Source organism: Lissotriton helveticus, chromosome 7, assembly GCF_964261635.1.
Source record: "Lissotriton helveticus chromosome 7, aLisHel1.1, whole genome shotgun sequence".
In the NCBI taxonomy this organism is placed as follows: domain Eukaryota; kingdom Metazoa; phylum Chordata; class Amphibia; order Caudata; family Salamandridae; genus Lissotriton; species Lissotriton helveticus.
In genome coordinates, this window is record NC_136068.1 from 842586753 (window position 1) to 842614582 (window position 27830).

Consider the following 27830-nt stretch of genomic DNA (forward strand, 5'->3'; position numbering starts at 1 on the left):
TTAATCTCGGACAAGAAGATATTTGTTCTACCCTTTGTAACTACCTTTAGCCTTGAGGGGAACAGGAGGAATGCCTCGGACCCTACAGCCTGAAAAGGTTTAATGAGCTGCCGGAGTCGCCACCTCCTCTCTACCGTTACATGGCAAAAATCGGGTCTGGCGAAAAAAGTAATTCCTTCAAAGGTTTTTTTCCTGTCAGGCCTAGCCTTGTCCATTATCTCCTCCCTGAGTAGATAGTTCCCGACATATATCAAGATAGCCCTGGGGAGCCCCCCCTGGCCCTCACTGCCTCGGGGTTTTCTAATGGTAAACGGGAATCTGTGTGCTCTTTGAATTTCCCTTTCCCATTCCCACTGTGATTCAGGGAAGGAACCTCTTAACAATTTAACCACAAAGTTCATAATGTCCTGCCCCTCTGCTCCTTCTTCTACGCCCAAAATGCGAATGTTATTACGCCTCTGGCGATTTTCGAAGTCCTCCAGCTTCCATTGAAAATCATTTGTCAACTTTTCCTGTTCCACCTTAAAGTCCTGCCATGCCCCAACATCCTCCTCCAACTTCCCAGTCCTTTCCTCCACTTTGGTAACTCTTTCGGCAATGCCCTCGTATAGCTTATTAACCTTCTTAAGGGTGTTATGTATCTTTTTTGTAGCTTGTCTCGCCCTTCGACTTTCTACCCTTGCCTCTTCTTGCATCTGTTTGAGCGTGGAGCAAATCGTGTCAAAAGGTGCCATATATTGTACTGGAAGGGGGGCACTGTCAGGGTTACTCTCCTCTGCATAAGTCTGTGATGTCGCAGAATAGTCCCAAAGAAGCTTCTTCCCCGCTATTGCTGGTGAGCCTGTGCCTCCGCCATGCCGCCTCCCCTTCACCTTTCTCTTTTTCTGTGTACTTTCTTTCCTGGACGTGACAGACCCTGAACTTGTCCCCCCGTCTAGTTCACCTTCCTCTGACATATCATCGCTTGTTTGTGTGGCATCAGTATTTTCACTGACTGAATAGAAGCATTCGCCTTCCAGAGAAGCCAGAGAGGCCCCCTCTGTCTCCTCGGGGCCCAACGACTTTTTGCCAATAGTTAGAGGCGCAGCTAGGGACACAGCTTCCCTCACATGACTGGGATTGCTATCCCCGAGATTTACCTCTTTGCCTTTATTACCCATGTCGGCCTCCATTTGTATAAGCGCCTCCATCATATCTGCGCTCCCAGTGGTCCCAACTCCGAAGGGTGCCCCTCTCGGATCCTCTCCTAGCCCATTGTTGAAATCCTGGTCCTTGCTCAGCCCCCTGCCACTCACACAGGTATCTTGCATCACCTGGGGCTCTCCTTGAAGCGCTACAGAACCGCCAGCGCGGTCTCCGGCTCCGTCCATGCTGCCGCCGATGACATTGCTACTGCCGAAGTCTGGATCCTGTGGTTGCCTAGCAACCTCTGCCTCAGCGCTGGAAGCGCCTGCCGTTGCGTCCTCGAGGACGTTGCTGTGTGTACTCTGCTCGGCGTCCAGCGGGAGGACCGATCTGGGGGAGAAAGCTTCCTTCAAGGTAGGCTGCCTAAGTGGCGCTTCTTTTCCTTTGCCGAGCACTTGCCCTTGTCTTGGGGCCATTAGAGCGTCTGCTGTGGGGTGATCCGAGCCTTGTCCGGGCCGAGCCGCCCTCTCCACAGAACCTGCATCGTTGCTATGTCGGGTTTCCATTTTCTCTGGTTTCTTCCCTTTCTGAGCCAAGGGGACAGTTTTCCGAATGGCACCAGTCCCACGCTGCTGTAGTCCCGATGGCACCGCATTTTTTTTGATAGTTGCCGGTGTTAACGGGGTACCTCTAGCGCTCATGCCTTGCTGGTGCGTTGGGGTTTCTTGCGACACTTTCATCTTCTCCTTCTCAGTGTCTCTGCCCCTCTCCGTTTTAGACTCACGGGTCAACCTCCTCGCCGGCTGCATCCGTACTTTCGCCTTCCAACCAGCCAGTTTAAAGAAAAGAGCGTTAATTCTCGCTTTAGTTCTCGCTTTGGTAGCTGGATATGCTATACGTATTTGGCCGACTCTTCTCTGCAGCCAGACAGCAAACTCCATATGGGGGGTAATCGTCCTTATCCCACAGTCATCTGGGTGTTACAGGGAGAGAGGTCAGGAGCGACTTCTCACCACAACCTCACGGCGGCCATCTTGCCCTCTAGAAGAGAAGATTCTGTGTTCCGCCCATTTACTTGCAAAGTTGTTCGAGTTGTGAAGAGTGTCTCCTGCAGCATAGCTATGTGTGCCTTGTGCCTATCCAGGCATGCTAAAATCTGTCTCCTCTTTCTCGGGTCGCCCAGCCCTCTAACATTCCATGTAATAACATTTAGCGCTTCCGAGTTTACATCAGCCATACTCCTCATACCTCATCAGCCACCTGCATGTTACCCGGTGAGTGTAGCCTCTCCATTGTACCTCAGTGTAGTGTCGTACATTAAATCGGTTGCGGTGCTCACGCAGTACCTGGAATTGTACCTTTGTATTGTTAATGAAAGGGGGATCCTGATGCCTACCCCTGGTATTCAGAACTAAAACAGAACATCCCTCTCCACCCCCCACCCACTGAAGCAGCCCCAACTTGCCAGTAGTAATCTCCCGCCCACCCTCTCCCATTCTCAACCTAAACAAGAACAGTACTGCATCCTTTGCAGCATACACCTAATTAACCAAAAATCCAGGGGGTGTTTCCCGCTAGGGGCCAAACTCTAGGTGGCTACACATACATCCCTCGCCCCCAGAGCCCACTTTTGGTGGAACGTCTGGACCATAGAGGGCAGAGGGTGCCCGGTGTACATTATACATCATTCAATTTAACTCCTCATACATATAGCATTCGCGGGCCCAGATACAAGTCCCAGCACCCCAATAATCAATGTGTCCCATCTAACTGAAAAGTCTGTAAATGTGGCAAGGATGTGTTCATTGTGAATCTTCTTCTGCTCCGGTCGATACAGATTGCTGTGACGCCGCCATGTCACCGCCTGTGTGCAATTTGAGCCTAATGTGTTTGAGGAAATCCTCTACCTGCTGCGGTTTCGTGAAGAATTGCTGCCTGCCCTGATGTGTAACCCGAAGCCTCGCCGGATACAGCAGTGCGTAATCGATTTGTGCTTTTCTTAACGTCCATAAATTTTCGTCTCTCTTCCTGCACTATGGGTGTAAAATCCGTATATATGGAAAAAGTATTCCCTTCAAACGACAGTGTCTGTTTGCTTTTTGCCGCCCGTAGAGCCACATCCCGGTCCCTATGGTTGAGAAGCCTTGCAATTATGGGGCGGGGAGTGCTACCCGGTGGAGGATGCGGTCCAAGAGATCTGTGTGCCCTCTCCACAATTAACTGACTTGAGAAGGACTCAGCGCCAATCGCAGCCACCTGCATTCTTTCGACGTATTCCTCCATTTTTCAAGTGTTGGTGGACAATGGAATACCTATCACGCATATATTATTGCGCCTACTGCGTGCTTCCAAGTCCTCATTCTTCGCTACAACGATTTTTAGAAGCATGTCCATGTGAGCAAGTTGCGTGGCATTTCGGGATGTTGTATCCTCAGTATCCGAGATGCGTCTCTCCGTTTCTTTTATACGATCTTCGTGTCCTTCCAGCTTGTGGGCAATAGCATCGATCCAGGACGACATACGATCAACTTTATCCACAATGGTGGCAAAGCCCTGCCGGACCTCCAGCAGGATGATCTGTACATCATTGCTGTGAGCGGCTGCCCCTCCTCACGTCTCCCCTCCCTCCTCCAGGGTGCGGTCCTCATGGACAGTACGTGTACTTTTCTTGGCCGTTTCAAAGTTCAGTTTCGGTTGCCTTGTGTCTGGTTTCCCCATACTGGTACCCGGGCGTGGCTTAGCTGATCGTGGCACCAGTTTTGCCCTTACTGTCCTGCAACAAGTATGGCTCAGACACCCACGTGGCTGTCAGTACGCACCTTCTATTAGGCGCAGGCTGGACAGTGCTGCAAGACCACACCAGGCAAGCGAGCTGCAGCTATTTTTCCCAGAATGGGGTCACGTAGCAGCCGCGATCATCAGGGATAGCCACAGGTCTTCACAACTGTCACACCGCCCAATGCCAGTTCGGAGCATGTCATCGCTAGCCACACCCAGGCATCACTGCCTAGCTCCTTTCCTGCCATGTGGCGTTCCCACAGGGTGATACTCGATCATTCAGCCAAAAAACTCAGTGTAGCTTCAAAGGGCACTATTCAATGGCTTTCCTGCATGCAGCGCAGGCATCAGTTGGCATATCGATGTGTCATGCCCACCGACTCCCATGACAATCCGCCTTTGCTTCCTTGTCACAATATGATGGTCTAAGGATGCTCAGCCCCAAGATGGCGCCAGCCCTGGTGTCCCACCAGCGTGTCTTCCACCTGCAGGCCAAGTGTGCAGCTCACCAAGTAATAGCCTCCCACGTACCTCTGCCCCTGCCGCAAGGAAAGGTTGGGGCCAGCACTGCCCCTCAGGTCTCAATGCGGGGGGGGGCGGGGGAGGGGATGGCCCACAGCAGCCGCCTTCCAAATAATCCAGTTTCTCCCCGACCGCCGCTTTTTACCGCACTCCCGCTGAGAGAGATCGCAAGTGCGGGGGTCGGCTCTCCAGGGCGCCAATCTCTTTACTGTGGGGGCCGCGCAAGCGGGGGCCTACACCAATCTGTAATCCCAGGCCTTGCTGCTGCCAGTCCGCCGCCGCTCCTCCCACCGTCTCTGCTATGTCTCCGCTGCGCAGAGATCACACTCCGGTGCCGCCAGATGTCTCTCGGGCTCAACTGCAGTGCCGAGCTCCACCATATAAGTTGAATCCGGCGCGTCTGGCCCACCCTGCTGCCTATACCCCGCCTGCGGCATAAGGTGACCGCAGTAGCCGCTCTGCTCTCCACCTCCGATTCTCACAGCTCCTTGGCCAATATTTCACTGCCCCGTATCTTGGGCTGCCGTGGTCCGATTCTCCCGGAATTCGCAGCGAGTCTGCTAGGGGGTATACTCTTCACACAGCATCGAGTCAGATGCAGAGGAGTTCTGGAAATCAGGATAATTACAGGATAAATGAACCGGGCTGTAGGAGCCTCACAGAAGTGCGGCCATTTTACATGTGCGCCACCTAGCGCTCCTAAGTCAAAAGGGATACTTTATATTAAAACGAAAACAAAAGGACCATGATAAGTCCAAAACCCACAAACAACTAGTGGTGCTTTACATGTGCAGATGAAGATGGTAATTCAGAGTCTGCTTTCCTAGGCAGTACAAGTTACAATCGGAAAAGTAAGCACATAAACACAGCACAGACAACATAGTCGGTACCAATTCATCGGTACAAGATTCCTACTGTCCAAACTAGAGGAATAAATATAGTTAAGAAAAAATGACTATTCCGTCCCAAGTCGTTTAAAGGACGTTGTAAAGCAGAATATGAATAGACACCTAAGGCCTATTATACAGAAAAGGGAACATTAAGGCACAAAGGTGGACTTCTCATCATTTATTCCAAAAAGTAATGTAGTTCCCTATCTGTATTGTGTCCCATCATGGTAGCTTGAAGGCGGCAGATCCATTTTGCTTCCCTCTGTCTCACCAAGAGTTTGCGGTTCCCACCCCTATTTCCACAGGGGACATGGTCAATACCATGAAACTAGAAGTTGTTATTGTTAGGGTGAGTATCCCTATAGTGGTCACTAAGGGGATAGCGACTATCTTTATTGAGTATCGCCCTCCGATGTTCTTGTAACCGTACCTTAAGTGGGCGCACAGTGCTGCCTACGTAAATAATGCCACAGTCACATCCTAGGACGTAAATCACTTGGGTGGTGTTGCAATTTATGAAATGACCAATATCGTAGGATCTTGAGTTATTATATGAAAAATTCCTTGTTGTATTACGTCCAAAAGGGTAAATATTATAGGAGGCACAGGTGTAAAAGCCTAATGGTTTCAGGGGTAACCAGGTATTAGGGCCCTGTTTTTTAAAAACATAGCTGAGGCATAGGGTCTCACATAATGTTCTACCTTTATTGTTTGAATATTTTTATTAATGCATTTTTGATATTAGGTTACATGAATGCGACACTAGGATAAAGTCCCGCAGCAATCAGGTTAGTACTTACATCATTTGTTATACACTTTTCTCAAGCCTGAGCAAAGGGAGATGAAGTATAACATACGCATCCAATAACTGTACGCAAGAATAATTATAAACAACAACAATATTGCACAAGGGACACCAGTACCATATTTTCCCTGCATGGCAGGGGAGTAAAATTAGACAGCTTTCACCAAAACCACACAGTGCAGGCGCGGCCAGGCATACACTAGCTAGCAAGCATGTCATAGACAGAACAGTGCTGGCCCAGTTCTGTCCACAGGTATTATTCCAGGCAGGGAATACGCCAGTGCACGTGTGGTTTGGACATTAGGCGCATTCCCATGTGTCAAGACGCGGCCACCCTGTCATAATGTTCTCGTTCATATTATTGTGTCATCTGTTCAACATCCAAATAGTTCACACTCGCTACCGGGAACTTCAGTGTGTCAGTACCTTGTAAAACTCGCCAGTGGTTTACGGGCGAAGCCCAGAGAAAGCCACAACTGAGGCAACATGCAATATCCCATTCGGAGGATAATATACCCAAACTTATACTTAAGAAATCAGGAACCGAACAATATACAAATCAGAACAGTTGAAAGAAAATAAAAGTGTGTGTGTGTAGGGTGCGTGTGCTGCCGTCCAGATTGTAAGTTGGCTATTGCAGTGGCGGCTGCTGGGGGGGGGGGGGAGGTGATTAGGGAGAAACGTTGTCTGCGTGGCAGCAAGCAGGATCGCGCGGATGTGGCCAAGCGTCTGAATGGAAGGGAAAGTTGCTTCCTTGTAGGGGCGCAAGCTTGGGAGCACCATCAGAGTAGTCTCCCCGCCTCAGTGTCGTCCTAGAAATGGGGAAGGGGAAGTATGCCTAAATAATGCCTCTCTGTATACACACCCGGTGAAAAGCAGCCAAGAAGTCATCCCAGGCCTGGGCTATAGGGTATTTACGGAGACCAGCGGTCTCTTCCCTGTGTAGCGCCACGCTCTCTGCTCTTGCCCAATTATCAAATGAATGGTGCCAGTATGTAGCCTGTGGAGGGTCACCATTTTTCCAGCGCTTGGTAATAAGCCTTTTTGCGGTTATGAGTCCAAGGTCCCAAAACCTAGCCGAGACTTTCGTCAACTTTGTCCGCCTATAAAGGCCCAAGAGACAAGCTTCCCATGTGTGTGGCAAGTCGCCACCCGTCCCTGATGCCAGTGTGGTCGAGACCGCCGTCCAAAAGTTATGTAGGGAAGGGCATACCCAGAGCATGTGCAAGAAGTCCGCATCTAGTAATCTACATCTAGGACAGGATGCTGTCGTCAGCCTAAAATAGCGGTTTATCTTGTCTGGGGATAGGTATGCTCGATGTATAATATAATATTGAATGATTCTGAATCGTGAGTTGCGCGGTATTTCAAGCGGTCCAGCTAGTACCCTATCCCACTCCTTGTCTGTCCAGTCCCGCCCCCGGTCCCTAGTCCATTTCTCTCGCAAGCGCTGTGGGGAAAACTGTGTATGCGTGTGCAAGGCCTGCGCTAGCCAGCGCACCAAATGGGATCCATTTCCCATTACATGCAAGTATTTTATCAGTAGATGGGGCGGCAATTCCACTGCAAGATCAAGCCAGGTTCCTGTAAGTACACGTATGAGTGCTGCATATGTGAGGAATTGGCCTGCCGGAAGTCCCGTGTCTATGACCAGGGTCTCGAATGGAATTAATGCGCCGTCGTCATATAGGTCGCCCAGTGTTTCTACGCCAGCCTGTATCCAGCTGCCCAGTGCCGCTTCCATGAACGCTCCAGCGTCCCAGGGCGTTCCCAATATTGGCAGATTAGGGGCATATGGTTTGGTGCAGTCTGTTAGCTTTAGGCTACGCATATAGCATTTCCGCGCCACCGCCAGATGTAACTGTGTAGGGCAGCGGGATTTGGACAGCGGATGAAAAAGCTCATGCACCTGAGCTGCTGACATAACCGTCGTGTCTGTGGCAGTATCGTGTAAGTTTTTCCCACTCAGCCAGTAGGCCACCCACTGCAATTGGGCAGCTAAGTAATATAATTCTTGGTTTGGCACAGCAGTCCACCAGTTTCCACCGGCGCATACAGAGTGTGTAGTGCGACTCTTGGTCGAACCGCATTCCAGATCAACCGCCTATTCAGAGACTCCAGCTCACGAAATATACGAGTAGGGACATAAATCGGCATATTGGAATTAAAGTACAACAATCTGGGCAACACTACCATTTTCGTTAGGGTGATACGAGCCGGTACATTTAGTGGAAGAGAGTTCCAGAACGTCACCTGAGCATCGAGTGAAGAGATCGCTCGCTTCAGGTTCCCCTCCAACACATCAGTAGGGTCACGATATATGAACAACCCCAAATACCAGAATGTGGTAGAGTACCACACCAGCCGCTCTCCTAAAACAGTGATATCCTGCTCTGGCGTAGTAGCACTAAAGGGATAGACTCCTGATTTCGCCCAATTAACATGTAGCCCTGACATGATGCCAAATTCGCGGAAAATGTTAGTAAGTTCCGGTGAGAAGTAGGTCAGATCCTCGATATAAAGCAGTAGATCGTCTGCATATAGCGACACGGAATGCATCCCGTCTGCCAGTCGTATGCCCCAGTTTTTGCCTGAAGCCCTCAGTCGAGCCGCCAGCGGTTCAATTATAAGGGCGAATATAAGGGGAGAGAGGGGGCAACCCTGCCTAGTGTCCCTGCGGACTCTAATCGGGTCAGAGATAAGTTTGCCCGTATGGACACGTACCACGGGTCTCCGATACAGTAGCTCCACCAATTGTAGAAAGCCCTCGCCCAGATCATATTTACGTAACACTGACATGAGGTAAGGCCACTCCACGGAGTCAAATGCCTTCTCCAGATCAAGCACCAGACACCCTGAGTTGGGCAATCTGGGCACGGCTATACTCTGTACTCGGAATAACCGTCTGATATTATATGACGTGCTGCGCATAGGCACAAACCCATTTTGATCTGCATGTACAAGAGAGGGCACCAATGGTGCAAGCCTCTGCGCCAATGTGGACACCAAGAGTTTATAGTCCGTGTTTAGGAGCGCCAGAGGACGGTATGACCCCAGATTAGCTTAATCTCTGCCCGGTTTCAATAGAGATATAAGATTCGCTTCATTCAGTGTGGGTGGAAGGGCAGAGTAACGAACAGCTGCTGCAAACATGCGCAATAGTTCCGGAATCAACAAAACTGAAAAGGCCTTATAGAACTCCGTGGGCAACCCATCAGGGCCTGGGGATTTGCCATTTGATAGGGAGAATATGGCCGTTCTAAGTTCTTCCGATGTGAGGGGCGCACCAAGGTCGTCTTGTTGTGCATCAGTGACTTCTGGCAAGGGCAGGGTGAATAAATATGTCGAGATCTGTTCGACAGTGACCCGTGTTCGAGACCGGTAAAGGTCCTCGTAGTGTTTCGTGAAGGCATTATGTATGGCGCGTTGTGTGTATACTGTGGTGTTCGGAGCCATAGGTATGGACATCACCGGGGTAGTATGAGTGTCGCGCTTTATCAACCATGACAGCAGCTTGCCTGGCTTGTCCCCAGAAGCACGTGTGCAGCATAATTCAGGTGTTTCAATCTGACTAGTAGTACCGTGTGTCGCTCCCTGTTTGCCAATAAAACCGTGTCATCACCGTCGATCGCCTCTCGCTCCCCATTCAGCAGTGAAGATTCAACTCGGACTAATTCGCTCTCAACCTGTCTACACATCCCGGCTTGTGTACCCAGACAGTGTCCCCTAACGACCACTTTGAAAGCGTCTCACTCCAGTTGCGGAGAGGAAGCAGTATCAGTGTTTTCCTCAAAATATTGCAGGAGGCGAGTTTCAAGAGCTCCTCTAAACGGGGCATCTAATAGGAGATCTGGTTGGAGGCACCAGACGGGCACAGGTGGATGTGGACGCTCCCAGGCAAAGTCTAAGGTATGGGGATTATGATCTGAGTGGGTGCGACCCAAATAGCAGGAGTCCACCACCTGGGGAAGCAGATCGCTCGTCAGCATGTATCTGTCCAATCTGATGTGAAGTGCGTGTGCCCCTGAGTAATATGAATATGTCTGTGTGCAGGGGTTACTTATTCTCCAGACATCATGAAGATCCCACTGCTCGGCCCAGCCCTTAAGTGCTCTCATAGCCCCATTCACTGGCGCGCTGACTATGGGGGGAAACAAACGATCCAAAGTTACATCTAAGACACAATTATAGTCTGACCCCTAACAGAAATGGTATTCCATGCCACGGCGCAAGCACAGCCGATAATCGGTCAAAAAAACTAGATTGGTCAGTGTTAGGGGCATAAAGGGAGGCTAGGACGATGGGCTGTCCATCTAGGGAACCCTGTATCATCACATATCTACCTTCCGTGTCCACCATGCACTGGGAGAGCGCAAAGGGAACCCCAGGTCGTACCCAAATCAGAGCACCCTGCGCGTAAGCTGAATATCCAGTAGCATAAACTTGCCCCCTCCATTTGCGGCGAAGCGCCAGTGCCTCCGCAGCAGATAGATGCGTCTCCTGCAACAGTGCTATTTGGATGTGCTGTCTCTTGAGATAAGCATAGATCTGGTAACGGCGGGATGGCGTATGCATTCCCTGCACGATCCATGTACAGAATTTAACTACAGACATGATAGCCATTTGCTCCCACCGCATCCGTCACCCACTGCCCCCCCCGACCCACAGCCCCGCGCCACCACCCAGGTAGTTACGGAGAGCAGCAACAAATCGCCACATGCACCCATCACACAGCATTAAAAGGGGAACAAAAAACAAGTAACCAAATAATCCTGAAAAACACAGGAACAGTAGCACAATACCAAAAGGTCGACAGCAAAACATGTTATCGTCCAAACACTCTAGTGAGCTAAGAAAAACGTAAGTTCAGGGGGGAAGTCGCTGAGCACTCGATTCCAAAGTTAAAGAACTCAGCACATGGGCAGGCAGAGAGTGCCCTTCCCTACAGGTAACTCAGGCCTCTCTGGCCAGTACCAGCTGGTGTTTACGATGACTCCGGGGCACTCTCCAGGCAAACCCCGTCACCCCCACGTGGGGGCAAGACAGGCCCAGTGGAGTTCCAGTGGGGCACAAAGGAGGCAGGTACGGTCCATCTTTGGACACATAGATTCTCGACATCCAGCAAGAAGGGTCAATCAATCTAGTAGGCAGTCAGTGAATAAAATCTGCAGTTTGTGGCGTGACATCAGGCAAGTCCTCCGATACCTGTGAATCCGGTAGGCCATATATGCGTTCATCATCGCTGGGGAGGTCTCGGGGGCTAGGTGCCAGAAGCGGGTCCTCTTCCGTCGAGCCACTGATTTCTACCACCATCCGTAGAGCCTCCTGTTGTTCGCTGTGCATGAGTTCGGCTGAGGGGCCCATGTCAGTCTCCCTCCGAGTCCGGCCCGGCGGCGAGAGCCTCCTCTTGCGGCGACGTCGGGGGCCTCGGTTTCGTCTTGCAGTGGATGTGGAGGGCGTGGTGCCAGGCTCCGTATCAGTTCCCGAGTCCAGCCAGGCTTCCACTGCTTCCGGGGTATCAAAAAAGTGAGTTTTGTCTTGGGCCACCACACGCAACCGTGCTGGGAAAAGTTAGGAATATTTCAGTGCCAGGCTGCGAAGACTCTGCTTCACCGCCAGGAAGGAGTGTCTTTGACGTTGTACCTGTATGGTATAATCAAGGAAGAACATTATCTTCGCGTTCTCAACCCTGACCTCAGACAGCTTTCTTGTCTCTCGTAGTACAGTGTCACGATCCCGATAGTTCAGTATTCGGATAAGCATGGGTCTCAGGTTCGCGCCCTCCGGGGGGGAGGGGGGCTTTGCAGGTATCCTATGAGCTCGTTCTACTACAAAGTGTGGGGAGAGGGATCCATCAGGAAGGAGTTCCATAAGCCATTTCTCCACTCGCACTGTTGGTTCTCTGCCTTCCCATCTTTCCGTTAGTCCTACGATACGGACATTATTTCTTCGCGCCCTCCCTTCCGCATCCTCTGCGCGGTCTTCTAGGAACTCAACACGATTGAGGAGGTCTTGGACATGCTTATCCGTTTGCGTCACTTTGGGTGTGATATCCGCTACTGCAGCTTCAAGGGTCGTCGTGCGCTCAGAAAGTTTCTTGTGATCAGCCCGCAGATGCGTGAGGTCAATGGCCACGCTATCGATCTTTGTCTCTAGTGACGTACGAGTAAGCTGTAGGGATTCCTCCAAGCGCTCCATTGCTGCCAGCATAGTGCCCAGCTTGGAAGCTGTTTGGTCTTGATAAGCCGGTTTCGCCATCTTCCCCTTTACTAGCGTGCCGCCAGTTACGGCCCTTGTTTTAGGTCCTCCAGACATGGGCAACGTAGTGCAGGCCAGTGCGGCGCCTCCTCATGAAAGAAGACCCTCCACAGTACGGAAAAAAAAGTCTTAGCACCTGTGACGAGAGGGAAGTGCAGCTCAAAGAAGCAATGGGGCAATAGTATCTTCACGGCACGTGGGCCACCACCGTGTACACCAGAAAGGGTGTTTATCGCCTCGTGAGCACAGTGGGATAAATACAATAGTTCCCCCTTCTTAGGTCAGGGCCCTCAAATAATATGTGGCCTACTAATGGAGAAGGGCCAATACCGGCGATAGAATCAATTCACAGTCTCCACCAGGCCAGTCTGTTTGATCGTTTAATCGCTCAGTCAGGTCCAATCACCCTGTCTCACATTAGCAATATACACAGGACTGTTTTGACTCTGTTCAATGTCCATCGACGTCCCCTCAGAATGCACAGTGATTCCAGCCGTCATGCGGACTTGCGCAGGCTCCCAATCCTGTCCAACAGTAACTCCCACCGCATCTCACAGGCACAGTTCAGGAGATGGGTCCTTAGCTTGTGACACTCCGTGTATGACGCAATGGAGGGAGGGGTCCTAGTTCATAATCAATAGCACTTACTAGGGGGGCCAGGGATTAGCCAATTGTCCCAAACAAGAAAGCCCGGCGCTCACCTCGTTCTTGTATAGAGCTCCACAGTCGCATCTGTCGCCTCACTCAGAAGGGTCTCATCCTCTCTTCCTGCATAAAGGACCCTCCGCGAACCCCACAGGCCCGGCCCCAGGATAAGACATACCACCGCCGGGGGGCCAAGCATAAAGTCTCCTCCGCTTCAGGGCCTCAATACCGCAGTCGCCGCCATCAGCCCCAGGACACCCCTGGAGCAGCAAGCAGTTCCCAGTCCGCCAGGGCAGTCGAAGGCAACGGGTGTATCAGTGCAGCGGTTCCATCGAAAGTTGCGATAGATGTCGCCGTGGCCGCCCAGGTCCGCGCCGATCTGTGCACCGAGCCAAGAGGGTCCGCTAAGATGGCCGCCCTGGCCCCTCCCCGTATCACGGTGGCCAGAGGGTTCGAATTGTCTCAATGTGGCCTTCCGAGGGCCTCAGGGGGGGAAGCAGGAGTGACGATATAGCCCTCAGGGTCCATCGCTCTGTCGTCCACACTCAAGCCCGCTCTCGCAGCAACCAGCCCCGATCTCACCCGGGTACAAATCCGAAGGAGCCCGCCAATATGGCCGCCTCGTTCCCTCTCCTCCAAGACGAGCCACCGCTCCCACCTCGAGCCGCAGCCACCGGGGGTCCGGATCTTCAGCGATCAGTCTCTGCTCACATCCGGAGGAATGCAGGTAGGTTTTAGCTGTCCGCAGGGGTCGGGCCCGTCCCGTCGACTCCAGCCCTGTCGCGCTCCGCCCATCCCCGGGCTCACGTAGGAAGTCACGCCGGCTCAGAGGGCTCGCAGAAGGGGCCGGGATCTCACACCGCCGCAGCAGCGACCAGGAGCCGCCCTTTGGCCCCAGACTTCACCAAAGCATGGGGAGCTGCCACATACAGCTCCACTGTCGCCAGGGACCATGTGCCATGAATTTGAGCGGAGAAATTGCCTGTGGAAGGGGAGCTCAACACGGAGCTCTACCCAGGCACGTCTGTCTCCATTGCGTGCTTAGCCACGCCCCCATAATGTTCTACCTTTATGGTATGTCAAAGTAGGTGTATCCGAGATACTTTCTTTCAAACCATGTACATCTAGTAACAATCCCCATTTCTTTTTCAAAATGTCCCTAACTTTGCCACTATTCAGGTTATAGTGTGTGACTAGACTAACAGGCCTGTCTGGTACAATGTCCTTCCTCTTTTTAGGGTTGTCACGAAGAGTATCTTCCCTTGTTAGACTTTTTGCCTTGGAGAGAGATTTGGATAGGGTCTTCTTTGTATATCCCCTTTTTAGAAATCTTTGTTCACATTCATGCAAATTCCTCAGATAGGACTCTTCCTGGCTGTAGTTCCTGCGGATTCTAGTCATCTCCCCAAAGGGGATGTTATTGATGACAGACCGCGAGTGAGCACTACCTGCATGGGGAACCCCATTGCAGGCAGTCTGTTTCCTATAGAGGGTACTCTCAACCACCTGATCCTGGACATAAAACTGTACGTCTAGGAAGTTGATTCTCTCCTTGTCACAATTCATTTTAAACCTTACGTTGAAGTCATTGGAGTTAAGGTACAGGAAATACTGCTGCAGCTATTCTTTGGATCCTAACCCATTCCACAACTATGATCGCCAAAATAACCCTTTCTAGACTCTCTCCTACTATACCCCTCCTTGCATCATCTAACACATCTTTTTACTATACACATCCCCTACAACAAACATGTCTAAACTCTTCCCTCTGACTCCTACCTTCCAAAACTCCTTTTTACTCATCCAAAAGCCTCCTCCTACTGCTAAGACCTAAAAAAAAATCCTTCACTCTTTTATCCCTCCACTATCTTTTTCAATAAAGATTAACAAACTAACATGGTGTGAGAAAGTGCCATCTTTCTTGCCTTAGTATACCCCCACTTTTTTTCTGAACTGCTGATGTGCTTGACTGAGTGTGCCCTGGGCCCCTGCCAATCAGGTACCCAGGACCTGTGTTCCTTCCCTAAAAAGAAAAGCTATGCTGAAACAAAATACCCAATTGGCACCTCTGGCCACATGTCAGCCCCTAGTAAATGGTACCCTAGGTACCCAGGGCATGGTGACCATAGAAGACCCCTGAGGGCTGCAGCACTTATTGTGCCACCCTCAGGGGCCCTGAACCCTGGCACCCACACACTGCCTTTGCAGGCTGAGTGCCTAAGTACAGAACTAAAACAAGAGTCGACATGGCACACATCCCTGTGTGCCATGCCCACAGAACCAACTGCCCTGGCCTACTTCAGTCACCCCTCTAGCTGGGTGCCCTATGCCAGAGATGAGGGCACAGGTGCATGAGCCCTGGGCCCCTACAGTACCCAGGGCCATTACTGGGCACTGTAAGTGCAGTGATGTCATTTAAGAGTATATGGTGCTGGGAGGTTGTCATTACGAACTCCACAGTACCATAATGGCTACACTGAAGACTGACAAGTTTGGTACCAAACTTCTCCGCACATTAAACCCGCACTGATGCCAGTGTGGGATTTAATGTAAAATGCACGAGAGGGCATCTTAGAGATGCCCTCCAAAACCCGAACCTACCATCCATGTCTGGGCTGAGTGGCTGCAGAGGCTGCCACACAGCAGACATGTTGCTGGACCCCTGGGTGGAGAGCCCCCCCGCTCTCCTGGGCCTGCAACAATGCACATCCTGGGCGAGGTGATATGTCTCCTCCCCCAGGATGGACGGGGGAAGCTTCAAAGGCATACCGCCTCTGAGAGCTTCTCCAGACCATTTGCTATACCCAGCAACTGGCCCCCCACCCGTTCTACCCCCACCCTGGCGGGAAGACTGGCGGGAAAAACTACGTCAGGAAGGAGGGTGTGCCAACCTTTGCCAACTCCACCCCTCAGGTGGAGGAGGCGAGGTGAAGCACGACCCCAGGCTCCGGCCATCTTCTAGATGGGGAGCCCTGCCCAATCCCAGCGAGGCTCCTGCCCCCCTCCCACAGGAGAAGAGAAGGCTAGGGGATGTCCTCACCCCAGGACAGGGACCCATTGGTCCCTGCCCTTGCCCTACCTGTAACGCCCCTAAATTTAGTATTTAGGGGCTCCCTGAACCTTCCTTCCTCAGATCCCTATATCAAAAAAGGGCTGCATTCACACTCACTGATCCCTCACTGTTTTAATGTAAATGCAGCCATTACTGCTGGAGAGGTACACAAAGGGAAGCAGCTCCTGTGCTAAAAAAAATCATGAAAAGAAAACCAGCTTTGGTGAGAGTGTAGGGTTGTTAATCAAGCCCTCTCCAACACCTGCAGTGTGGGGAAATTCAAATGGGCGCTGCTAATCCAGTAGCCTGTCTGCGAAAAATGCCACTTCAAGGACTCGGGGTGATGTGCGACATAAGGTGGAGGAGGAGGAGCCTCAGCAGGCAGACGTGTCCTGCTGAGGCTCCGCGATCGGGCTTTCATACTGCCCGCTTCCTGGCGTCGCCCCGACCTGTACTGACATCAGCCAGGTGACGGAACGCATGCAGCACCAGGAGATGCCGCAAAATCATACCTGGGTGCGCTCCCAACAACGCTACTCACGGAAGCAGTCTGCAGTGCCTTGCATAATTCGTCCTGCACGGCTCCACCAAAATGGCGGCCAGCGCGATGCCCACACGATCGGAGGCTGCTCCCGGTAGGTAGGGTTGCCGGCAGCTCGCTGATTCCTAGCGGAGCCTCCCGCTAACATATCTGGGCGGGGGGCGCACAACTGGCCCCTAGTGCTGCGGCGGCTCCCCCTCGCACCACCCTCCTTGCAACTTGCCTGGACCTAAGATGGCGGCCGCCAGTGACCGCAGAGCGAAGATCGGCGCCACGCGGGGCTTGCTCTTAACCTGCCTGGGCTTCATGTGGTCTCCCCCTGTGATTTCCCCGCCTGATTCCAGGTTGTCCCCCAGTTTGGGACTGTGTTCTTTCAACATTGCCGACAGGGCCCAGCAATACCTGCCTGACCTGCCTTCAGCCCCGAACAGCCTTCGGTAGAGCAACTTCCGAGGGGTGGGCCGTGCTATGGGGGACCCTGGCCCTCGCGCCCCGCAACGCCAGTGACTACTACTGTTTGGCACAGGTCTCCTGATCAGATCCACTACCCCTGTCGGGCGGCTGCTGCCCGGGGTTGAGTCCGGTCACCGATACACTGCGAAGACAGTGCCTCTGGATTGCTTTGGTTTTTACTGGAACTTGTTTCTGTCCCACCGGCTGCCGTCGCAGCGCCCCACGGCCAACGCGTGACCGCACCAACACCTTCACCACCTTGCGCACTCTCACGCCCACCGAGCCGGATGACCGCAAGCTCTCCAAGATGGCGACGCGCCTGCGGCTGGCCTCCAACTTCATCTCCCACCTGAACTCCCACCTTCTCTCCTGGACTTCTTGTCTTTTGTTCTGTCCTGACCGACACGTTGCTGCTGTTTTCGGACAGTTTTCTCTGGACTCAAGCCCTCCTCCCATTCCCTCGTCCTTTAACCCGTGGATGATCCTCAAATGTTTCCTCCCTTTTCTGCCTCCCCTTCTCTCCATACCCTTGCATCCCTCCCACCCTCCCTTTGTGCTGTGACTGCACCCACACTTATGGAACTCTGCTCTTTGACTTATTGTAATAACTCTAATCAATGGTATTTGCTTTAGACCTTGCACCATATACCATTCCTATGCGACTCTTAGAGTATATCCAGTCATATCCCTTCCCTATGTATATAGAGATAACTCTAATCACTAGTGTATGCAGTAGACCTTTGTGCTCTCTACCATTCCTATGTGACCCTTAGAGTATATCCAGTCATATCCCCTCCCTATGTCTATAGAGATAACTCTAATCACTAGTGTATGCAGTAGACCTTTGTGCTCTCTACCATTCCTATGTGACCCTTAGAGTATATCCAGTCATATTCCTTCCTATGTATATAGAGATTACTCTAATGACTAGTCTCCTATGTGACTTTTAGAGTATATCCATGTGTATCCCTTCCCTATGTATATAGAGATAACTCCAACGACTAGTTGCCTATGTGACTGTTAGAGTATATCCATGTGTATCCCTTCCCTTTGTATATAGAGATAACTCTAATCACTAGAACATGCCGTAGTCCGCATTGCTCTCTACCATTCCTATGTGACTTTTAGAGTATATCCAGTCATACCCCTTCCCTATGTATATAGAGATAACTCTAATCACTAGTGTATGCAGTAGACCTTTGTGCTCTCTACCATTCCTATGTGACCCTTAGAGTATATCCAGTCATATTCCTTCCTATGTATATAGAGATAACTCTAATGACTAGTCTCCTATGTGACTTTTAGAGTATATCCATGTGTATCCCTTCCCTATGTATATAGAGATAACTCCAACGACTAGTTGCCTATGTGACTGTTAGAGTATATCCATGTGTATCCCTTCCCTTTGTATATAGAGATAACTCTAATCACTAGAACATGCCGTAGTCCGCATTGCTCTCTACCATTCCTATGTGACTTTTAGAGTATATCCAGTCTTACCCCTTCCCTATGTATATAGAGATAACTCTAATCACTAGTTTATGCAGGAGTCCGCTGTGCTCTCTACCATTCCTATGTGACTCTTAGAGTATATCCATGTGTATCCCCTCCCTAAGTAGATAGAGATATCACTAGTATATGCCTAGAATTTATCCATTTTTATCGCCTCCTTGTGTGACTTTATCTCTTGTACATTTGCAATTTTTTCCGTTTGTACCTTTTCATAACGTATGTAATCCTAAGTCCATATGTTTTCAACTGGTTCTTATGTAAGTCAAAAATTTGCACATTTTTTGTCCGCTTGTAACCTTCAGTCCTTATGTTTGAAACTGGGTCCTATGTAAAGCGCTCTGACACCTTCGGGTAAAGTTTGCGCTATATAAAATCGCACAAATAAATAAGGAAGCAGAGCAGCATCTGTCCTGCGTTGGAAGAGATTCCAAACCCGAGCCTGCCGTTCCATCTATCAGGGTACCGGTACTCTCCCTGACAAAAAAAAAGTGCCGGTACTGGCGGCTAAAAAATTTGGAAGTGCCGGTACTCAGTACCTGTGAGTACCGGCCCATTTAAAGCACTGCTCTAACCACTAGTATATGTAGTAGACCTTTGTACTCGCTACCATTCCTATGTCATTCTTATAGTTTATCCATTTGTATCTCTTCCTTAAGTGACTTTACAATTTGTACATTTGCATTTTTTTCTATTTGTAGCTTTTCCCTGTGTGACTTTACAACTTGTACATTTGCAAAAAAAATTCCTGTTTGTATCTTTTATGTAACTAATTTAATCCTAAATCCTTATGTATCGCAACGGGTTCTTTTGTAAAGCGCTCCGACACCTTCGGGTAACATTCGCGCTATAGAAAATCGCATTAAATTAAATAAAATGGTTGCTCCAGTCAGCTGGCTACCTTTGTCAGACGCCGTTTCACCCGAGGCCTCGAGTGTTCTTTATCCTACCCTCTTAAGTCCTATTACATTGTTACCCGTGCCAGAGTTTTCCACACTCATAGAAACCCTGCAGCGGCATATGAACTGACGCAACACGCGGTAAGAAGTCTGCTCATAAAATTCAAGCCCATGTCAACCTCCGCTCAGACTGTGACGAATACAAATCCCGCCCAGGAGTTGCTGCGCAATATCTATGATCCGCCGCTGACCTTGAAAGGAGGCTGTTCCCGAGAGCCACGCCCCCAAACTAGCCAGAAAGAAGGGAAAAGAGCACTGTATTTAAATTGGAATTTTTATATAAAGCGCTTACGACGCTCCGACGAGGAAATGAATAAAAATGCAAATTTGTTGGATTAGAGTGACAAGAAAAGCAAGCAATCACTACATGACATAACAGGTTTACCGTTTTCTCAGACCACTGACAAGTGCACAATCAAACAGGCATATTAACGGGGCCCGCAATGGGTCCTGCGAGCCAAGCACATATCAAGGAAATAGTAAAAGGACTCGTAAAACCACTCATTTTATGCTTAAATTGTAAGACTACAAGGGTCACCATTGATAAGAGCTTTGTGCTAGTACTGATTACAATACAAACAATATTTGCAAAACAAGTGAATGCTAAAGCCGCTCACAGGAGAGGAGAAGATCCATAGGGCTACTACAAATTAACAAACGCATGGCCTAATATGTCAACATAAAATAGATACAAATGAATTATTCACGCCATTATTACTCTGCTAGAAAATACTTTTTTTGTCTCATATAAAGCAAATATTTTTTGTGAAATCTAACATGCACAGCGATAAAGAACACCTTTTAAAATGGCCGCCCGGCAGCCTATCTTTTCTTGTCCTCTTCCGTGTCGTGCTCAGGTGCTTCGAGACTTCCAGAACGTGACGTTGTAGGCGGCGTGGGTTGTCCTCGTTCTCTTGCCTTGTGTAATTGTCAGCGTGCTGCTCACTAGCTTCTCTCTCCAAGGTTACCCCGCCGGCTGCACCATGTTCGGACTCCGCATCAGATCATCCCTCCTTCTAACCAAGGCCCAGAGCATGAGCTATGGTCGCGCCATTGGCACTTGTGCCCGTCAGGTAAGTCTCTTACCTTTAGGGAGGTGAATGAGGAATTATAAGTAGTTGGTTGCAGGGGAGGCCCCTTTCTTGCCTGTCAACTCTCCACACACCTCCCGTCGCCTGTCATTATACGCTATTTGAGTCTTGTTTCTTTTACACAAATCTGCTTCTTAATTTACCTTACAACTCCTTTTCTGTCAGCACCCATCCCAAGACTTTGCTAGAAAAGCGAGAGCTAAAACGTTGGTCACCTATAACAGTTACACGGCCCAAAACTAACGTATTTGCCGCAACTTGTTTTTTTATGTTTGGACCCTGTTTTCCGTTCTTTCGGCTCTGATTTTCGTACTCCCAACTGCCCAACTCTTATTATTTTGCTCGCGACCCCACATCTCTTCCCGTGTCTGTGTCATCCACCAGATCTTGATTTTGTAGACAAGTCTGTTGCTTGCCTTTTTCTGATTTGATTATTTTAACCCCCTCTAACTCAGATTCTTTTGCCTCCTTCCCCAATCCATGGTTACACTATTTTCAAAAAGATGATTTTGTACATGCATAATCGGACATCAGACTATTTACTGCACAGTGACTGCCGCTGTGTAGTTATGGGTCAGCTTCACTTTCCATTGAAATTGTAGTTATTTATTTGGCTAAAACTGTGTTCATCGTGGGTGGATTTCCACCAAATTTGGTATTCACTTTGTGTCTACAGCTGAGGTTTGGAATGTCCATTTTGTTAAAAGGGTGTTAATAAAATATGCTTTTTTGTTTTAGCTTTCATACGAAATTGTGCCGACAGTTAAAGCAAAAGTCTTTGAACAGACACATACAGACTTGTCAGGAATTTAAAACTTTGATCAGAAGGGATGCTTTCCTTGATTTGTGCGTTGATCCGTTATGTAGTTTTTGAAATTTTAACTTTTGAAAAAGGTGCTGTGTGGACTTCAAGGGTTCACACTTATGTCTTGATAGTTAATAAAATGTTTTGTGACTTTCTTATAACTTTAGTACCGTTTGACAAATTTGCACTAAATGTAGCAGACATAGCGGGATATATAGCGGGAGGGGTGTGTGTAATATATATATATATATATATATATATATATATATATATATATATATATATATATATATATATTCCATTTCATAAACTTTATTCGACAGTTAAGTCATAAAAGTACAACATAAAAAAATACATTTTTAAAACCAGTTGAATATATATTTAAGATACAATTAAATCTTTTGATAACTATCGAATACATTTTAAAAGAAAATTGATAAAGTCAATCAAAAACTGACTGACACAGCATGTATGGGACAGTTATTTTAAAAATACTGCCATTTTCTGAATTGTTTAAGTAAAACAATATAGGATTTTGAAGTTCTGTCTAACATGACATTTCTCAGTAAAGGTTCCGTTTGTACCTTTTTTTTGACGTTCTGTTTTTGAACACTTCATTTACGAGAATAATCTAATTTCCAAATCTTTTATACACCTCCAGCATGGGGGTGTAAAGTTGGGAGAGAGGAATACTATTTAGTTGTCATTTCTTGAAGTGGATAGTATGCGTTTGATTCTATAATGCTGTCGTATCACAGCTTAATAACACAAGTTTTTACTTTGTCTGCAGACTAGCTGGAATGGATTTAGCCCAGAGGTCATCAGATCAGTATCCAGGCGGAATTATGCGTAAGTAATGCTGAGAATGTAATAGTGGACGTTTCATGTGTAAAATAATATAACGTGAGGAATTAAACATTGCACTTTACCAGGGAATTAAAATCACGTGGAGGCTCGTGGCTTTTATATCCACTGCTCAAGCAATCACAGTCCACTTGCTTTATAAATATTATACAACAGTAATGGAAAGTGTCCAGGAACCTCCTACTAAGACAGCAGATGGAAGAATCCTCCAAGTAATGTCTCCTGATAAGTTGTAACTGTGCAGTATTTCATCCAAGACCAATCACACAGTACTAGTGCATGGAAGGAGGTTTCATGTCTCCCACAAATCTAATGGATTCCTGTTTCTACATACTAGAGCAGTGATACTCAAAGTACGGCCGGGGGCCGCATGCGACCCTCTTGACCTTTACACGTGGCCCCCTGATCAACAGCAGCACTGAACTCAGCACTAACATTAAAAAGAAGTTAAATATACAGCAAGCCTTTATTTAAAGTTTAATTGAAATAAATAAAAAAAATAACTAGGTTATCGTGCTCCACTTAACTGTAGGAACACCTTTAATTTTCAAAGCTATTTTGCAGCAAAGGTATAAAAATATAACATTTCGTCAAAATAAAAAGTTTATTTCATTCCACACAATTTGGCTGATTAACCTCAGGCTTTCTGGTTTCATAATGTGCACTGTGCTTCTCCTATACACACTTTACTTCACCCCTGCTACCCCCACCCCACCCCAAATCGCCACTGTGTTGGCATCGATTTGGGCTCCAGTCCCATCACAGACCAAACTTTGTGGCCCTTGAGAAAATGTTTGTGAGTACACATGTACTAGAGCATGGACATCATAAAGTATCTAAACTGTTTGAATACGGAGTGTTTGGCGCAAAATTGCCATTGTGTTCATAAAACTTTTCTAGTTTAACATTTCCAAACAGATCAAATACATTACTCGGATGTTTGGTTGCTAATAGGTTGCGTAGTGTTACCTTGGTTGGTCGTCATTTTGTACCAAAGCGTTTGACTCCCAGAGTTTTTCTGAAGGCAAATGTCTCAAAAAGCATACTATTTTCTTGTGCTGCTTTATTTACTGTTTAGCTTGACTCCCTCAGCTGAGGTATCTGTTTTCTGACTTCCGTACAGCCCTCAGTTGTTGCCTTTATTACCAGAGACCTTATTTTCCTGTGCGTCCCTGAAACTGATTCCTGCATGAATTTGCCTGCTGCTTTCAGGTCTCTCTAATTAGACATCCTTAAGCTGTATGTAGGCGAAAGCCTCTTGTGGACCATATCTAAAACCTACAGTGGATTTAGAATCTACCCATTGCTTACTGTTTGTTGGGTTTAATGTCACTCATTTGTTTGCTTATTTGATGGCATGCTTTCTCATGTTTGTTCTTCCTCTGCAGCATGGCCTTTTAAGCATCCTTTTTGATTGGCTACATATATCCTTCCACTGCTCGCTTTTATGGAACTACTTATCTTTTTTTTTTCTATGCACTTAATGGTGTATGTGTTATGAACATCTGAGCTGTGTGGGCCCACATATCCTAGACCCTTCCAATGAAGTCACAAATGTCTATACTTTGGGAGCACACAACTTAGTTTACTCCCTTCTGACCTGGAACATAGCAGGCTATAATAGCAAGTGGAACAACGAGGAGTGGCTTACTGCCCTGGACAATTTTCAGATTATTAATATACAAGAAACCTGGGAGATCACACCTATTTTATCAATGGATATCAATCTTTCCAAACTGCAGCCTTGCCCTCCTTAGGGGCAGGCCCAAGGGAGGTTTACTTGCATTGATGTCTAACGTGGTCGTTTTCAAGGTTTTAAAATTGATAAATACTTCACCTTCTTTCATATCCTGGTTATTGAAGGGAATGGAATGAAATATGGGACCTATTACTAGTGAATTACTTCAATAACAACTTTCAAAACCCTGAGACGGCACCCCTGCTCTTATATGGAAAAAAAAGGAGGACAAAGAAAAGGAGAGAGAAACAGAACCAGGCATAATGAAAAAAAGTCTGCGTTACAGAAGGTCGGAGTATTGTCCTTATGAAATGTCCAGGTCTCCATCCGCTATTTGACTGATACAATCTCATCATCAAACTTTGGTTCATTTTAAAGGATATGGGAATGGACATCGCCATTATAATTTTTATAAGTGAGCTTTATAGGGATGCGACCGCTATGGTGCACTATGGGAGTTTTTAGGTGAATGTACAAAATTACTCAAAATTGAAAGGGGAGTCCGACAAGGATGCAATTAGGCTCCTTCCTTGTTTGCCCTATTTACCAACAAAATAAATGGCACCCAGATCAACATCGCAAAAGATACTCTTAATAGTCTTGCCGACCCCCCCCCCTCCCTATCCTTTTACACGCGGACAATGCCGTTTTATTGGCAAGGACCACTCTGGCACTTAAAAATCTTATCGCACAGCATTCATGCGCGATCTGGACCTACACTTAAATAAAGCCAAAACCTATATTATGGTAATGGGTGGTGTTTAAAAAGACCATGAGTTCCCATCTAGAGGGGGGTAAAATTGAGTAAGTACATCATTTTAATTATTTAGGTATTGTTTCTGATTTTTAAACAAAACTGGAAGATGTTGCAAAATCGAGCAAATTTAATGCTCCAAAGTATCGCTGTGATATTCAGATTTTCCCAAAAATTGCCCTATAAGCCAATTTTAGAAATGTCTAAAATCTACTTGGGTGCTCTGAGACAGCAGTATTCTGCTGTGAGCTGTTTAAGCTGAGTTTTATGAGGAGTTTGCACTTGTTTTGTTATCTAGGAGAGTGAGTAAAGTTTTTATACAAACCGTATTGTTAGAGGACAAAGTTTGTTAGGCCCTTACCCGCAGAAGTCCAAAGTGTGGATTGAGCCCGTCTGTCTCCTGGGAGATTCTGAATAAAAGAGTAGCTTCCCAGGCCCTCTGACCCTGCAAGGCGAAGCCTGCTGATTGGCTCCTTAGTTCCCAGGCAACCTTGAGCCCTCCTCTCACACCTGCCCAGGGCCCTTAAGGGTTTTCTGGGTGAACTCCAAAACATTCACCTCCTTTTTGTGAGTTGAAGTTTCCCTGTGCCCCAGATTGCAGTGAGCCAAAGACCAGGAGGTGGTAAGGAGGCAGACTAGTACTGTCTCTTTTCTCAATAAAAAAAAACAAAAACGATTTTCTCTACACGTGATTGCATTTTTTTAAACTGTTCTGCTTGTGGTTGTTTAAAAATTGTGGTTTTAACCTGCCTGTGATTGCATACTTCCTCATTTGTTTGTGTTTAAATCTGTGGTTTGTACTTGCCCATGACTGTTCTCATTTAACCTGTTGAATTGTGGGATTTGCAGTCCAAAATCTAGTTTTTCCCCTCATTCCCCGTGGCTGTTTTCCTTCCTGATTTCTCCTTTGCTCTGTGCTTAGACCTGTATGTTAAGCAATCCACCCGAGCTCCCATTTTCTTAGCAAGTGAGTGAAACCAGACCCCTCTTTCACCCCTAGCAACAGGGATATTCTACATCTGAGAGTGTACAGAGGATGCTCTGAGACAACAGTAATCTTCTGTGAGCTGTTTAAGCTGTGTTTTATAGGGATTGTGCACTCGTTCTTTTTGTCTAGGAGAGTAAGTAAAGTTTTTATACAAACAGAATTGTTAGAGGACAAAGTTTGTTAGGCCCTTACCCGCAGAAGTCCAAAGTGTGAATTGAGCCTTTCTGTCTCCTAGGAGATTCTGAATAGAGGAGCAGCTTCCAACTTCCTGGCCGGCAAACCTAGTCTGAGGTTTCTGGGACCTTATGTAGTATGATATTGGTTGGTACATGTGTGCACCGATTGGTGGTTGTATCTGATGTTTCTATTGAATTCAAGTTAGCTTTCTCAGTGAATGGGTATTTGAGGGTTCTGATTAGTTTCTGGGTCTGTGATTCAATTAATGTAGTTTTGGGACTAGGGCCAGGGGTAGGCTTTTTTTGGAAGTAGGGACTAGGGCTTACTATGTGATTGGTTGCTGGGACTAGGGTTGGGGGCTAGAGCTAGGGTTAGATTTTCTATTGGAAGTAGCGATTAGGGCTTTCTTGTGTGATTGGGTTCTGGACTAGGTGTGGGACTAGGGTTAGGTTTTTTTATTAGACGTAGAGATTAGGGCTTTGGATTTGGGCTAAGATTGGCTGTAAGTTCTTGGACACTTATTGGTTCTAGATTTTAGGGCTAGTGTTGTGATTGGATAGGGTCAGGGTTCCCATTGGCTGAAGGTGTCACCTGACAACTAGGGCTATAAAAGGCCAAGGCTTAGGGCGTCTCAGCTCGACAGTCTCGAAGGGCGGAGAGTACCAGGGGAGTTGCCTGGTCGGGACAAGGGCCAGAAATGCTGCCCATTTTCCCATTCAGTAATTCCCACCCTACACCATCAACATGCACAAACGGAGTAACACACTCGCACCAAATGTACACCCACACTTACTACAACTAAACCCTATGCACAAATCAATGTACCAGCATACACTACAAAACCCCCAAACCACATTTATATACCCTTCTATCCCAACTATCACACATTTCCAACATCCCCTACAAACAGTACTCAACTCTATCCTATACCACGAACCAATGCACTCATCACTAACACAACCAAAATCCATACCATACTTAACTATAACCTATTCAGACACACACTCCCCTCTCTAATAACTCCTAACAGACCCCATTTTATCATTAACAAACCCATACTCCGCCTTCCATCATTTGTCCAACCAATACCCTCCTCTTCTTTGTACCACAATAACACAACACAACACTAATGTGCCACAGCACCACACATTTTAACTCTTGCAGCAAACCGGTCTAAAACAGTCTTAAATCTACTTCATCCCTTCCTACACACAACATACTCTACTCACAAACACATCACCACCCTCTTTACCTTACAACTTCCACTCGCAAACAATACTATACAAACAAATCCATCTGATAAAACAAATACATCAGCACCTCTTTTCTCTACACCTCAAAAGCAAATCTCTCAAGCACAACACCTCATTATACTTAGTCACACAATACAATCATACGCCCACCTTTCAAACTACGCAAATGGACAAACTACAATGCAAAGCTTTTTCTCTTCCAACACACCTAACACACATACATCAACTCTCTTCTAACCGCCTCTCATCCATTGGACAATTTAGAAGCTTACTACATGACCCACCTGCTGCACCACCACCACTGACTCGTACACCTTCCGCCCTAAACATACTCAAGCAATATAAGCAACATGCTACACATCACAACTTTGTTTCTCCATGTCTACTGCACAACAAAATTCCAGCACAGCATACCAACTCATTCTCAAACACCGTATGCACCACCTGTGTCTGCAGACCCTGTCAAAATGCCTTCTTAGCCTCTTGGTCGAGGAACACATTACAGAACAGCTACACAATTGCTATCCTATTACAGATAATACCAGCACTAAAACACACCCGCTACTAGCCCACACAATACTGATCATTCTTCTACAAAACAGTCTCACTGTCACCAAAGCACA

At 47.8% G+C, this 27830-nt stretch overlaps 1 protein-coding gene across 1 annotated transcript in view; it reads left to right on the top strand.

Annotated features, from left to right (window-relative positions):
• The first annotated feature begins 20406 nt into the window (after nucleotides 1-20406).
• HSPA9 (heat shock protein family A (Hsp70) member 9) overlaps nucleotides 20407-27830 on the top strand; it is a 360992-nt gene continuing 353568 nt past the window's right edge. The window contains exons 1-2 of the mRNA XM_078653348.1: nucleotides 20407-20610; nucleotides 22224-22282. Of these exons, the coding sequence (XP_078509474.1) occupies nucleotides 20521-20610; nucleotides 22224-22282 (149 nt within the window). The 5' untranslated portion in view covers nucleotides 20407-20520. The remainder of the gene's footprint in view (nucleotides 20611-22223; nucleotides 22283-27830) is intronic.